This window comes from Akebia trifoliata, chromosome 4 (assembly GCF_017979445.1).
Source record: "Akebia trifoliata isolate Shusen 1 chromosome 4, ASM1797944v1, whole genome shotgun sequence".
NCBI lineage: Eukaryota > Viridiplantae > Streptophyta > Magnoliopsida > Ranunculales > Lardizabalaceae > Akebia > Akebia trifoliata.
In genome coordinates this window covers 33,869,089-33,884,844 of record NC_141378.1, presented here as the reverse complement: position 1 = coordinate 33,884,844, position 15,756 = coordinate 33,869,089, and the positions used below count along the sequence as shown (strand labels likewise).

At 36.6% G+C, this 15,756-nt stretch overlaps 1 protein-coding gene across 4 annotated transcripts in view; it reads left to right on the top strand.

Annotated features, from left to right (window-relative positions):
- Positions 1 to 15,756, top strand: part of LOC147404773 (transportin-1-like) — a 61,146-nt gene that overhangs the window by 19,841 nt on the left and 25,549 nt on the right. For all 4 annotated transcript variants that reach the window (XR_015177915.1, XR_015177916.1, XM_086440848.1 and 1 more), the window contains 11 exons: positions 110 to 187; positions 286 to 366; positions 1,813 to 1,863; positions 2,224 to 2,309; positions 11,120 to 11,186; positions 11,309 to 11,365; positions 11,466 to 11,495; positions 11,595 to 11,654; positions 11,792 to 11,905; positions 12,868 to 12,981; positions 13,571 to 13,669. Coding sequence is in view for 2 of the 4 variants with exons in the window: in XM_086440848.1 (XP_086296974.1) it covers positions 110 to 187; positions 286 to 366; positions 1,813 to 1,863; positions 2,224 to 2,309; positions 11,120 to 11,186; positions 11,309 to 11,365; positions 11,466 to 11,495; positions 11,595 to 11,654; positions 11,792 to 11,905; positions 12,868 to 12,981; positions 13,571 to 13,669 (837 nt within the window). In the remaining 2 variants the exon portion in view is untranslated. The remainder of the gene's footprint in view (positions 1 to 109; positions 188 to 285; positions 367 to 1,812; positions 1,864 to 2,223; positions 2,310 to 11,119; positions 11,187 to 11,308; positions 11,366 to 11,465; positions 11,496 to 11,594; positions 11,655 to 11,791; positions 11,906 to 12,867; positions 12,982 to 13,570; positions 13,670 to 15,756) is intronic.

Genomic DNA, 15,756 nt, shown 5'->3' with positions numbered 1-15,756 from the left:
TGTATGGTCTCCTAGCATGCTATTTCTATTGATTTGGTGGTTTTATTGTCATTGCCTTCTAATGAAGTTTGTCCAAAAGCCCTGATTTGATTTTTTGTTCTTGAATCAGTTTTTCCAGTCACCACATGCCTCTCTTAGAAAGCTTTCATTGGGTTCTGTAAATCAATTCATCATGTTTATGCCCACAGTAAGTGTCTGGTAATTTTTTTCTCAGACTTTGTTGGACCTAAATTTAATATTATTGTTGGAAGTATCAGGATTCACTTCTTTGTAATTGTGGTGCAGGCTTTACATCTATCAATGGATCAATACCTTCAGGGTTTGTTTTTTCTATGCCATGATCCTGCTGCAGAGGTGCGAAAATTGGTGAGTAGATTCAGTGCATCTTTTTGCCAATCACAAAATTTTGGATAAGGCTTTGATTATGATGATTCAGTGAGCTTTTTTACCTAAGATATGCAACTGACTCCCCTCACAGTATGCTTAAGTAAGATATTTTATGATTAAGATAATTAATATTTGCTGGTAATACCATGTTGGCAGTCTACTGTGTTTATAAGTCTAGTAGGTGCTTTGGTTATCCTTTATTGTTTGATTGGTGTGATCTATAAAGGATGTGGGCACACAAAGGAAATCAGACTGGATTAAACCTGCATGCAGTTCAATGGCAAAAAAGAGAATGTAGAGATCAAAGAGAAGATGCCATCTACCAAAAAAAGAAAAGAAGGAGAGAAGAATCTGATTATTGGTCTTTATCGATAATGGTTTTAGGAAAAGAAAATCTTGTATTATACAGCTATTTGGAAAGGATGGAAGCCCTTGGGAGAATGGTTTCTAGGGTGGGGGTGGGGTGGGGGGGTGCTTTGGAAGGTTTTGAAGGATTAAGAATCTTACATTTGCAGTTTGCCAATGATACCTTGAAAACAGTGTTACATTGATACTTCTTTTGAATGTTTGCCTGCTGACACCTGTTGCCACTTGGACAGTCCTCAACATGGCATGAGGCACGATGCTTATGGCCCGGTATGAAAAAAAGGTCATGTGATACCGAGACAGTAAAATTAAGTGTCTGTTAGGAAAAACTATGTGAAATACCACAACTTACAAAAATGATTGGATCCTTAAAATTTTCGTCATTTCGTCAAGTACGTTTTCCAACCAGCTCTCTAAGTTTTCCTTGTAGTTGTGTTTCATTAACACATGCTTCGTATTTTACATATCAAGCTATTTCCACATCTTAATTGTTTTGTCTTCTTACAATATGCTCTCTCTATTTTTATGGGAGTAATAGGTGATGATGTAAGTATGATCTCTAAACTAGTTTGGTTCATGTTCATGCATGTTTTATTCTTTTTGTAAGATTGTATTGCCGTTTTTGAGTCTTCATATGTTGGGGTGCCAAATACCTATTCGACACCTTGACACTTGGCACCGTGCCACTTGTTAAGGGTACCACTACTTGGAAGCCTTTGAGGTTCTAAACGGTTAAAAATATCATGTATGCAGTTCTCTTACAGTACCTTACTCTTTGTGGGGGCTTCTTAGCTTGAATTAAGGATCTCAAGAGGTTTATTTTGTTGTTTCGATACTATATTAGGGTTAAACATTTTTTGGAGAAGAGTAATTTCTTTGAAGTTGGAGATATAGATAATTCATAGGTACCGTGGAAAATTTAGACTTTGACTTTTTTGAAAAACTTCTTGCTAGCTGCAATGTTTGATGGGCTATTGAGGCTTTGTAGATTTATATAGAACTTTATTTATCATTGCAATTGACTATTATCTATTCATTTGCTGCATTTGTAATGCACAGGTTTGTGCAGCATTCATTCAGATAATTGAAGCTCATCCAGCTTTCTTGGAGGTGGGCGTATTTGTTTTTTTTCTTTTGAGTTTATACCTTCTATTTCTTGTTGTATGTTTCCTTATCTTTTATTGGGCTTGTATTATATGTTGCAAACTGAGGTTTTGTCTGAGTATTTTCTTCACAATTGTAAGCCCGGACATGTAGAGTTTGAGAGAGATGGCCCTAGTTAAAATTGAATGGTGAATGAGGTTCATGTAGCTGACCTCAAATAGTTGGTATATGGCTATGATGATCATGATGGTCTTATATTTAATTATCAAATTTTGAATGGGATTATGAGTTATGATATCATGTTTTATGTGTCTTTTAATGTTTATGTAATTCTGTTCTTAAGCAATGTTTGACATCATACTGCAGCCACATTTGCGAAATGTTATGGAATACATGTTGCAAGCCAGTAAGGACACTGATGATGAAGTTGCTCTCGAAGCTTGTGAATTTTGGTACTCCTTTGTTAATTGCTTTATATTTAAATGTTAATGTTCACATTTTTGTAGTGAGCAAGTGAGCGATTTGGAAGTAATTTATAGTAAGCAATGCTTTTAAATGGAGAGTTGTAGCAAGCCTCACGCACTAGAAATAAAAATAAAATGAACAAGAAAATTAGGAAAGACTATGAAAAAACATGGATCTATTTCATATGGGAGGATTGTTGTGTTTATTGTTATTTGACCTAGAATAGCTTCTTATTATTTTTCTAAGGTTAAGAGGAAAAAAGAGAATATATTGAATTTTGTATTGGACGGGAACCGCAAATCGCAACAACTAATATAATTATATAAGCACAAGAAGTGCATGTTTTTGACACAAGTCATTAGATAATGTGTAAAATGTGTGAAGAATATGCCGTTTTTGAAGCCTCAATGGTTGAGGCCATAGTCACCAAGTCGAGGTTTGGGAAAACGTCGAAAAAAATGAAAAAATCAAGAAAAAATCGAAATAGTGTCAATATTTTTTTTTCTACTAAGTGATGTTGTCATTTATATCATCAAATACTATTTTAAACTTAAGAATAAATGGTCTTTGAAAAAGCCCTTTTAAAATAGCTTGCTCGGAAAAAAAAAAAATCACATTTTTCTTGTTTAAATTGCGACTTTTTCAAAAAGTCGTGATTTAATCGCCAGTCTTTAAAATCACGATTTAAACACGAATTTTTGAAAAAGTCGGCGACTTTGATGACTATGGTTGAGGCTATGCCTCATGATATTTTTTTGATAATTATAAATTTATTAATAGGAGAGAAAAACAAATACAAACGGTGGTCGAGGTGACCAACCACAAGAAAAGCTAATGGTTACAAAGAGAGTCCCATCTAAAGATGAAGCCCTCAAAAAATACACCCTTATAGAGAAATTCTTATAAGGGTTTCTTGGTTATTTCTAATCTTCCAAGGGTTCTTTTGTTATTAGTAACACTCTTATGATGTTAATATATATATGAGTGAGAGAGAGAATAAAACAGCTCTCTCTTCATCTCTTTTCTTCTTCTCCACAAAAACCCTAATCCTAAAACTCTCAAATCTACTTGGTATCAGAGCTCAAGATCACCAAGGACCTTAGATACAAATTTAAAGAAAAAGGAGAGAGACAAGAAGACTTTCTTACTTGCTGCGTCTAATGACGTCAGCAGCCGGCTTGCTGACGTCATCTGACGCTGTTTTCGTCGGATATTTTGACATTTTCTGATTGTTTCTAAGAGAGGGTGATTTTAGAGAATTTTAGGAACAAGTTTCATGCGATTTGGAGTTGTTTTGAGCAAGTTATGATGTTTTTAGTGAAAAATTAACAAAAATGATGGAAATTCAGGATCTGTCATTTTCTCTCCGTTTGTTCATTTCGATTACTTGTTTCTGAGTTTGGACTTGAGTAGTTTGGTCGTTTTTTTTATGAGGAATCTAATGGTGGTGGCCGTTGATCGATTGGTCAAATATTGAAGTTTCGGTGATCCTTTCTTTGGACCCCTTTTCTGTTTTTTTCGCTGAAAATAGTGCTTTTTATGCAAATCTGATTTCTTGTGGTATTTTCTGATATGGATTGACTTGTTCTCCATATTCTAATGCTTGCCATGTGTTGTTAAAGAGGATAATAAGTGTGTTTCTCCATTGGGTGAAGTGTACATCAACTTCGGATATCTAGTGGAGTGTATTTCGTGCTCACAAGGTGTTTGTTGTTTTTTTTTTCGAAAGTTTCTTTACAATGTCTGAGATTAGTCAGTCTTCGAATGTGTCTTTGAATGGTGAAGGGAGTATGAGTAATCCTCAAAGTATTGCTCCTAATCTTCAGATCACTACAGTGAAGCTAGATGGTCATAATTTCCTTGCTTGGTCTAAATAGGCCATACTATACATTAAAGGAAAAGGCAAAATGGGATATTTGACTGGTAGGTTACCAATTCTTGATTCTGAAGATCTAACCTTTGACAGATGGGATGCAGAGAATGTTATTGTTATGTCTTGGTTACTCCATTCTATGCAACCCGACATTAGCAGTAATTACTTATTTTTGCAAACCGTCAAGGAAATATAGGATGCAGTTACAAAGACATTCAAAAGTAGGCAACACAGCTCGTGTGTATGAGTTGCGCCATAGTATTTGGCAGATGAGGCAAGGTGATAAGTCCTTGTCTACATATTACTCCACTCTCCGACGTTTATGGGAAGAGTTGGATCATTATCAGACATTTCGGGCCCATTGTTCTATCGATGCTATTGCGTATAAGAAGTTGGTTGAAGAAAATCGTGTATTTGAGTTACTTGCCGGTTAAAACTCCGAGTACGAACAAGTCAGGGTTCAAATTCTAGGAAAGAAGCCTCTTCCATCATTAACTACAGTATATTCCTATTTGCATCGTGAGGAGTGTCGTCGTAATGCTATCCTCCAACCTACCATTCATGAGAGATCAGCCTTAGCCTCGATGTCCCAAAGAGGAGGTCGCAATAGCAGTCGTGCTCGAGGCGGTGGTTGTTCAGGGACAGCTGTTGATGATAATGATAAGTTGAAATGTGACAATTGTGGTCGTACTCGCCATACTAAGGATACTTGTTGGGATCTTCATGGCCGTCCATCACATAGAGGTTCATTCGCCATTGGCCGAGGAGGTAGTCGTTACAATAGTGGAAGGGGTTCAAGTGCTCTTTCTATTACTTCCATGGAGATATTAGAGCCTATTCCAATTCTAACACCGGCATCTGATAGTATTAACCTCTCTCGGGGTGAGACTGAGGCTTTTCGGCGTTTTATGGCTCAATTGGAGCCTCTTAGTATGGCTTTTACATCTGCGATCGCTTACTCAGGTACGTCGGCCTCAGCCTTCAGTGCATCTATTTCCACTCCTAACAACTCTTGGGTTATTGATTCAGGGGCATCGGATCATATCACTGGTATGTCTTCATTTTTTTCATCCTATCATATATGTTCTGGTAGGGACAAAGTAAAAGTTGCCGGTGGTTCTTATTCTTCTATTGCTGGCAAGGGTAGTGTTATTGTTCATCCATCTATGACCTTATTATCTGTTCTTCATGTTCCTAATTTTGCTTTAAACCTCTTTTCTGTGAGTTATATCACAAAATCATTAAATTATAGTGTCACTTTTTTTCCTTCTCATTGTGTTTTCCAGGACTTGGATACGAGGAGAATGATTGGTACGGGGCATGAGGAAGGAGGACTTTATATTTTGGATCCCCCATCACGTGTTGCTACCTCAGTCCAGAAGCTTCCATCTACTGTTCGGAGTGGCCATCGTTTTGAGGAGTTATTACAGTGGCATAGGCGCCTTGGCCATCCCTATTTTTTATTGCTTAAACGATTGTTTCCTCAATTATTTTGTTCTATTTCTGTGTCAGATCTTCAGTGTGAGATGTGTGAATTTGCTAAACATTGTTGAACCTCTTATCCTGCCAGTGGTAACAAAAGCAGTTCACCTTTTTCTCTTGTTCATTCTGATGTGTGGGGACCTTCCCCAGTTACCTCATTACGTGGTTTTCGTTATTTCGTTACATTTGTGGATGATTTTTCTCGTGTTACTTTGGTTTACTTACTCAAAGCTAAAAGTGATGTGTATTCTGTATTTAAACTCTTTCACAAAATGATTGAAATACAATTTTGTGTAAAAATTAAAGTCTTTAGATCTGATAATGGTGGAGAATACATGTTTGATGGTCTTGCTTCATTTTTTAGTGAGCATGGTATCATTCACCAAACCACTTGTGTAAGTACTCCTCAACAAAATGGCGTGGCTGAGAGAAAAAATCGTCACTTATTGGAAGTTACTAGAGTTCTCTTATTTACTATGAATGTACCGAAAGTGTTTTGGTCGGATACTCTCGTAACTGCTACGTTTCTTATTAATCGCATGCCTTCGCGTGTCTTGGGATTTAAAATTCCCGTTGACGTTTTGTCTTCTCCTGATAAGGTGTTTCTCATTCCCTCCAAAGTCTTTGGGTGTGTGTGTTTTGTTCATGTCTCTCGAGCTGACCGCACCAAACTTGACCCTAAAGCCATCAAATGTGTCTTTCTTGGGTATCCTTCTAATAAAAAGGGTTATAAATGTTATCATCCCCCTTCTCGTAAATATTTTGTATTTATGGATGTAACATTTTTTGAGTCTACCTCCTTTTATTCCTCTTGGAACACATTTCTCCAGGGGGAGACAAATGAAAGTAGAGAAATGTTTTTTCCCCAAGAGTTGTTGTCTTGTCCTCTTCCTCTTCCCTCTGACAATGTTGATAGTGGTCATAATAGTGGTGATGATGGCCAGGGGGAGATTCCTATTATACAGGAGAAAGAATTACAAGTTGGCAATAATAATGGCCAGGGAGAGATTCCTATTATACAAGAAGAGAAAGAATTACTTACTTATTCTTGACGTGACAAAGGCACTAAAGAGAGTCCTCATGAGCCCAACTAAGAATCCTCCCCAAATCCATCCATCAAAGGTAATATCCTTGTTCCTGAAGTTGATAATTCTAATATTCCCATTGCAATTAGAAAAGGTGTTCGGTCATGTACTCGACATCCTATCTCCAATTTTGTTTCATATGATGCTTTGTCTTCCTCCTATCGTGCTTTTGCTATTGCGTTGTCCTCAATATCTGTTCCTCGTAGTGTTGTTGATGCCTTATCTCAACCAAGTTGGAAAAAGGCAATGGAGGAGGAAATGCAGGCCCTTGAGAAGAATAATACTTGGGATATGGTTGTTTTTCCTAGAGGAAAGAAACCAGTGGGATCTAAATGGATCTTTACTGTGAAGCATCGCCCAAATGGATCAGTGGATAGGTATAAAGCCAGACTTGTTGCCAAGGGTTACACTCAAACTTATGGCATTGACTACTGCGAAACATTTGCTTCGGTAGCAAAAATGAACTCTATTAGAGTGTTGTTATCCCTTGCAGCCAATCAAGATTGTCCATTGCTACAATTTGATGTGAAGAATGTTTTTCTGCATGGTGACTTGAAAGAAGAAGTGTATATGGTACCTCTTCCTGGTTTTAAATGTCCAACTATTGAAGGGAAAGTGTGTAGACTAAAAAAGGCGTTATATGGCTTGAAACAGTCTCCTAGAGCATGGTTTGAAAAGTTTCACTGTGCCATGGTGGGGTATGGTTACAAGCAGAGTCAAGCTGACCACACATTATTCATTAAACATTCCAATGAGAAAATTACTGCTCTCATAGTCTATGTTGACGACATTGTAGTGACTGGTAATAACTATGATGAAATGAAAAAATTAAAATACCAGTTAGCAAAGGAGTTTGAGATTAAGGACATGTGTAAATTGAAATACTTTCTTGGGATTGAAGTTGCTAAATCAAATAAGGGTATTTTCATCTCGCAGCGGAAGTATGTTATGGATCTCCTTCATGAGACAGGTATGATGGGTTGCAAGCCTTGTAATACTCCCATTGAGTCAAACCATAGGCTTCGTGAGTCTAATGGTGAACCCTGCATTGGTGTTGAGAGATATCAGAGACTTGTGGGCCGGCTTATTTATCTTACCTTAACCCACCCATATATTGCTTATGCAATTAGTGTGGTAAGCCAGTTTATGCATGCACCAACTACAACTCATTTAGATGCTACTTATAGAATCCTAAGGTACTTAAAATCCACTCCTGGACAGGGTTTATTATATGGTTGTCATGGTAGTTTGCGTGTTGAAGCCTTAGTAGATGCAGATTGGGCAGAATTAGTGTCAGATCGTCGTTCCACCTCTGGATATTGTGCATTTGTTGGGGGTAATCTTGTTTCTTGGAGAAGTAAGAAACAGACAGTGGTTGCAAGATCCAGTGCAGAAGCTGAGTTTAGGTCTATGGCTCATGGGATGTGCGAGCTTCTATGACTTCAAATCCTCTTAACCGAATTGAACTTTCCTATTCATGGGCCGATGAGTTTGTATTGTGACAATAAGGCAGCCATTAGTATTGCTCATAACCCAGTTCAACATGATAGAACTAAACCCATTGAGGTAGATAGGCACTTCATCAAAGAAAAGTTGCTGTCTGGACACATTTGTACTCCATTCGTGCAAACTGAAGATCAGTTGGCTGACATCCTTACTAAGGGGCTGGGTAGTTTACATTTTCATAGCATTGTTAACAAGTTGGGCATGAAAAATATATATGCACCAACTTGAGGGGGAGTGTAGAAATTCTTATAAGGGTTTCTTGGTTATTTCTAATATTCCAAGGGTTCTTTTGTTATTAGTAACACTCTTATGATGTTAATATATATATGAGTGAGAGAGAATAAAACAACTCTCTCTTCATCTCTTTTCTTCTTCTCCACAAAAACCCTAATCCTAAAACTCTCAAATCTACTCCTTAAACTCCGGACATAACTTACACAATAATACATCAAACCCAAGACACCCAATACCAAATCATGAACCGAAGAAGTCACCCCTTTAAAGATTCTTCTATTCCTTTCCAGCCATAATCCCCAAGTAATAGTGAAAGGAAGAAATCTCTAAAGAGTTCTCTTTCTTCTCATGAATAAGGAGCAATCCCAACTTTGGAATAAGGATAACAACGAATTTGTCAACACATTGAAAACTTTGAAAAGACCGAAGAAGTGGGACCAAATGGAATAAGATAGTTGGCAATGCATCAAAATGTGGTCCACACTTTCACCATTCGAATTGCAAAGATAACAATAATTTGGACTCACAAATCCTCAATTAATTAAATGACTAAGGGTGAGTAACTTGTCAAGGGTTGCTAACCATATGAACAACCGCACTTTTGAGGGAGCCTTCAAACCCCAAATGAATTTGAAGAGGAATTATAGAGAAGGATTGGTAGGAGTGATCATTCCTATGGCAAACGAACTTACAGAAAAATTTAAACTTTTAGTTTGGATCCACACCCTCGCATCGTCTTCCGTAGTCGCCCATTGAATATGATTAAGCTGAGTTGTTAAATCTTGTAGATCTTGAAGTCCCCAATCGTTAAAATCCCTCCTACAACCCAGGTCCTAGTCAGGCTTGCTTCCCTCGAGATTCAAAATGGCTCATGAGATTAAATACTTTCTTAGTAAAACTCAGGGCATTTTGGTGAAACCTCAAATGCCTTTTAAAACGCTGGTGATTGCAAGTCCTAAGATTGTAGAACACATGCACACACACACACACACACATTCTTTTATTTTGCAGGGTTTCAGGGTGATGATGTGTTGAGAATTCCAATATTATACACTTTGATTTTTTGATAATATGTTCAGATTTTTGTTCCAAACTCCCAACTTACGGTAGAGATTAGACTCTTCTGGTAGAGTTTCATATCTGGAATTTCTCCTTTTAGATTGTAAGCTGAGTTACATTCTTCTGTTTCTTCATTCGATCGACAACGAAATTTCGCTTGAGCACTAGTGTGCTGAATTATGATGCATGGTTACCAAGGTTTGCCAAAACTTCCAATAATCCTAATAGGAGATATAGCCCCTTAGTGCATGCGAACCTGGTGATTGACTGCAGAAAAAATGGGAGATAAATGGATACTCTAATTATACATTATACTAGATGGTGGCATCTGCAAATGCATATGTATGAAAATGGCTTATTTGTAATTTAAAAGATTGTGAGGAAGATGATCATAGGTAATGGGATGGTACAAGAGAAGGGGGCTTTATTGTACACTCAATGTATATGGCTGAAATATCGAATTCGACTATCTTTTTCTCTGCTTCCTCGATTTGGGGTACAAAGTTTCCCTCCAAAATTTCAATCTTTGCATGGCAAACATCGTTTGGTTAACAACTCATTAAAAGAGGTTTCCAAATGCCAAATTATTGTGTTTTGTGCATGAGAAATCTAGAAACGGTTGGCCATATCTTTATGCATTGTGAAATAGCAAATTGGTTGTTGTTCATAATCTTAGCCTTTTTGGTATGGAAGGTTGTTTACCATGTACAACTCGGGAGCTTTTCGATTTGTGGCTGTTTTGGGTCTTTCTTCTCGTCGTTCAAAGCAAATCTTGTGGAGTCAATTGCCATTTGCCGTTTATTGGGGTCTATGGAAGGAAAAGAATAAGCAGATTTTTTAAGGAAATGAGCCATCTTTTGAAGAGCTCTAGTTTAATGTGTTGGCGTTACTTTTTGATCGGGGATAGGTTTTTCAAGAGTTTAAGGGCATTTTCTTTGAAGATTTTGTTGTTCAATGAGATCTCGTTTGTAACTTGGGAGATTAGTTGTTGCTTTTGTGGTTTTCTTTGTTTTTCCCTCAATTTTGATACACATTGTAATTTTGGGACTTCTCTCATCCCCCTGTCTAATGAAATTTTAACTTATCACCAAAAAAAAAATGATTGAAGGGTTTTTGAAGATTACATAGCAAAAAGGGATATTTCTGTAATTTTGAAACTAACCAACGTGATCACAGCATCTTGGGTTTCAATTTTCTTGATTTTTGACCAAAATGATCCTGATTTTATTAAATTTAAATGTAAAGGTGGGGGCATCTATGAGAACCAAATTTTGAACCACTTTACTTGGTCTTCTCTCATTATAATATTAAAGATAAGCTCGTATGAATTAAACTCCAGAAATCATTGGATGCATGTAAATAATTTTTTTTTGTAAATATTGTATAAGCTCTATAACCTTAATAGGTAATAATATTTGAAGATTTAAGTCATAAAATTTGATTCCTCTGGTGGGACTACCGATGGTGTGGAGAGGTCTCCTTTAGAGTAGAATATGCTACTTCCTGTATCCTTGTGATTTCAAAATATTTACTTTCTAATGTTGATTGTGATTGTCAGGTCAGCATATTGTGAAGCGCCTTTAAATCCTGACAGCTTAAGAGATTTCTTGCCACATCTAATTCCTGTATTGCCAGAACCCATCCAATGAGCTCACTATATTTTTATTTTATTTTTTCTTTCTGACAATGTTTTGTTTATTTCCAGAGTTGTTATAATTTATTTATGCTTCTGCCAAATCTTCTTCAGGTTCTGTTGTCAAACATGATTTATGCTGAAGATGATGAATCAATTGTTGATGCTGAGGTTAGCTTCTTTGGGTCATTCTCATGTTTCCTGAATTATTCTGAAAAGAGGATTTGTGCAGTTTGCTTTGATAACCTTCCATTTCATTATGTACTTTCAGGAGGATGAGTCCTTCCCAGATAGAGACCAGGTTCAAAATTTTCGTTGCCATCTTCTTATGTTCTTCTTGATTTAAATTTTCCTTCAATGTAACTTAGGAAGTTCTATAGCAAAAGCCTTTGCATTTCAGGATCTGAAGCCTCGTTTTCATGCATCACGATTTCATGGAGCAGATAATGCAGAGGATGATGTATACTTCCAACTCTGCTATTTAATTATTTTGGTTCTGGTGATCCATAGCTTAATAACTGTTGTGTTTTAGTGTGTTAAAAAATATGTCGCTAAATTGGATTATTTTGGTTATCTGTTGGGGTTTGACATTTACAGGATGACGACATAGTCAACATTTGGAATCTAAGGAAATGCAGTGCAGCAGCCTTAGATATCCTGTCAAATGTGTACGGTGATGACATTCTTCCAATGTTGATGCCTTTAGTTCAGGTAATTGTTTTAGTCCTGTCATAGTAGAGGAGACTCTGATTGTGACATACGAACCTTTGGTGTTCTCTTGGTCTAAATTGCAATATTTCAAAATTCCAATACAGCTTTTGGGAGGTGTGTTTTTGGCAAATTCTTCTACATCTAACCTTTCCCATCCCACCTTAGATGCTGTCTCTTCTCCCTTTTTAACTACTTGAAGGTTACTTTGTTGGTCCTTATTTTTTATCAAACTACTAAAAACATGATGAAGTAAAATGTTAATTCAGATACTACGGGTGTATAGTTGTGATTTTATTTACTTAGGGAAAAATAGCCATTATTTATATCTTTTGTGGTTTAGAGGTATACTAGAGTTCACTCGTGCCTACGGCACGGGCATCCTCTTTGGGGTTAAAGGGGTAAAAATAGAAAAGTAATGAAGTTGGAGGGGTTGGGGTTAAGGGTGGAGAGGTTTTATTAAGAAAGGGGGTAGAGGGGCATAGGCATCCTCTTTGGGTTAAAAGGGGCAAGAGAGGAAGATACTAAGGTTAGAGTAGGTACAATTGAAAAAGGGGATAAAAGAGGTAATATAGAAAAATTGGAGGGATATTATTAAAAAAAAGAGGGGGAGGGGGGGGGGGGGGGGGGGGGGGAGGAGAGAAAAAAGAAAGATGATAAAATTGAAGGGGGTGAAGAGGAAAGGCAATAAAGTAGGGTAGTGAGGACCCCAATCCACTGCAGCTAGAGTGGGACATTTATCCCCTACAAACTGTAGCAGTGGGACCTGCCGTTGTTTTTTATTATATCGATATTTGTTCCTCTACTGAAGCTTTTCTCCTTGATCTTTACATTCCATAAGTTCTTTTTATGCTAATGTGACTTATTAGTTATAGCACTTTTTCAAACTTAAGCTGGTACACTTTTTGGCATCTTTTGATGCTATTTGTATTCATTGTGTTTCTGATATTGTCAAACTTTTGCAGGCTAAGGTAGCCACTACTGATGATGTGGCCTGGAAGGAAAGAGAAGCTGCTGTTTTAGCACTTGGTGCCATATCTGAGGGATGCATTAATGGTCTTTACCCTCATTTGCCTGAGGTAAGTAATGAACAAGTTCTGAAGCAATAGGATAGATATTATGAAAGGAAGTTGTTACACAGATGATATTCATGAAGTTGATTCCTATATCTTGACCAGATTGGCATTTTGTAGATCTGATATTACTTTTCTATAAAATTAGAGAGCTTCTATCGTCACACCAACTTTTACTAATGCCACTCCAAGATGTGTGCTAATCCTTTGGTGATTTACATATGAATTGGGGTGGTTGTGTTAACATAAGGCTGTGTAGCAATAGAATCTCTCTAAATTATCCTCCATTATCATGCATGGGTTCTTGCTAGTTCTTATTGGTGCTTCTATTTGATCTTCCTAATTATTTACTTGTTTGATCCTGTTTCTTCTTCTTTAGTTATACTGAGTGTGTTAGTTTTGACATTGTAAAATTTAGTTACATCTTCAATTGTTTTTTTTCCTGTTTGATTGCTCTTAATATTTTTTCCCTAGATACTGGATTTGTGGATTGGATGTGCTTAGAATCTAGTCCTGTGGCTCCCTCCCTTAACTGCTCTTTGATAGACAAATAATTTACCTATTTAATCAGTGAATTCATTATCTTTATGTGCAGATTGTGCCATTTCTCATCCCTCTTTTAGATGATAAATTTCCTCTTATACGAAGCATCACCTGTTGGACACTATCTCGTTATATCAAATTCATTGTTCAGGTACAATTAAATATTTTTTCCATTGGTTTTTTTTCCTTTCCTTTCTTTTCACTAGACTAAATTCTCTTTCCTTTTTCTTTTCAATTATTTTTTCTTGCTTTATGCTTTTCTGTTGCCTTTCTTGGAAGAAGGCTATGGACTTGGGCACTCAATTTTATTTTCTTATTTGGTTCTGAATTTTATATTATTATTATGAAACCATTTTTCCAATTAGCAAAGTAGGTACAATTATGCTTCTTGAAAAGTAGAACAACAAAAGCAAATGAAGCAATGGAAGTAGGGAGCATATGAGTGTGGCTGTTTGTGTTGTGTTTGCATGCGCATCTACATGTGTGTGTTTTAGTACTACATGAATGAAGGGCTGTCAAACGATATGAGAAAAAACTGAAACCTCTGTTCCATTTAAAAATTGGAAATCACGTAGGTTTTAAAATCAGTCAAGTTAACCGAGTGAACTTGTCTAATTTTTTTCAAACCAGGTCAATGTAGATGCAGAAGAGGATCTGGCAAAGAAGAACCTAAGCAACTACACTTGGAATATATTTATTTTTTCCAATTAAATCCGAATCCTTCACAGCATATTCCCATCGTGTATTGGTTAATACAAGACCACGAGAACAAGGCTGGCTTCACCTTGAAGAGAATATTTCTCAACATTACACCCCATGTACTCGGTCTTGGTTCTATTTATTTTAAAGCCCTTGGACTCAAGAACCTCTTTTCATATTCTAGTTTTGTGTTGACTTCCTCTCTAGTTCCATCAACTAACATTACATCTATAAATACCATAATTAAGATTCATGCTCATGATTATGGGTAGTTACTTCATTTATTGATAGGTCATTTCTATGATTCCATCTATTAATAAATACTTCAAGAATCGAAGCTTGATTTCCAGAAAACCCAATTAGAATTTCTTGTTGTACTCAATTTCATGGTGGAATTATTTCTTTTTTTGTCTTTGCTTGTGACTAAATCTAAGAGGACATGATTCATGTTGCTAACCAAAAATAGTTGGCGTAGATTTAATAGTTTGAGAAGGAGAATAGAAGAAGATATTGGAGAAACGTGGGAGGAGTCGAATTGACTCCAACCCTATATATCATAACCAAATAATAAAAATAAAATAAAAGGACAATACTAACCCTACTAATAATACCTTATTACTCCTAACACTCCCCCTCAATCTGGAAAATATATATCATATAATCCCAACTTGTTACTAATATAATTGACCCTACTACAACCCAATGTCCTAGTAAACAAATTAGCAAGTTGATCTTTGGACTTCACATAGAGAATAGCAATTTCACCATTCAGGAGTTTATCAGAAACAAAGTGATAATCAATTCAATATGTTTCGTCTTCTCATGAAACACAGGATTAGAAGCTATGTGTATGGTTGTCTGGTTATCACAAAAGAGACTCATAGATAATTCTACTATAAAACCTATCTCCTGAAGAAAATATCTCAACTAGGTAAGCTCACAAGACAAGACGTGTGTGACATTGCTTGCTCTGTACTCAGCCTCAGCACTAGATCTAACAACAACTGTTTGTTTCTCATTTTTCCATGTTACAAGATTACCACTCAAGAATGTACAATACCCTGTGGTGGATCTCATACCTGAAGGAGAACCTGCCTAGTCTGCATCTGTGTATCCTTCTATGTGAGTATGACCATTGACTTCTATAACAAACCACGTCCTGGGAAATCTTTCAAGTACCTAACAATACGTTGCAATGCTACTCAATGCGGTACTTTAAGAGCTTCCATAAACTAATTAACAATACTTACAACAAATGAAATGTCTGGTCTACTAATGGTGAGGTAGTTCAACTTCCCAACAAGTCTCCTATACTTACTAGGATCATCAAAAAGATTTCCTTGATCAATAGTCAACTTCTGTTTTGGATCCATGGGAGTATCCACAGGTTTAGATCCAAGTAAACCAGTCTTATATAATAAATCTAGGGTATATTTCCTTTGTGAAAGACTAATGCCACCAGCTGAATGTGCAACCTCAATACCAAGAAAGTATCTTAGCTTATCTAAATCCTTAATATGAAACTTTTGCTGTAGAAAT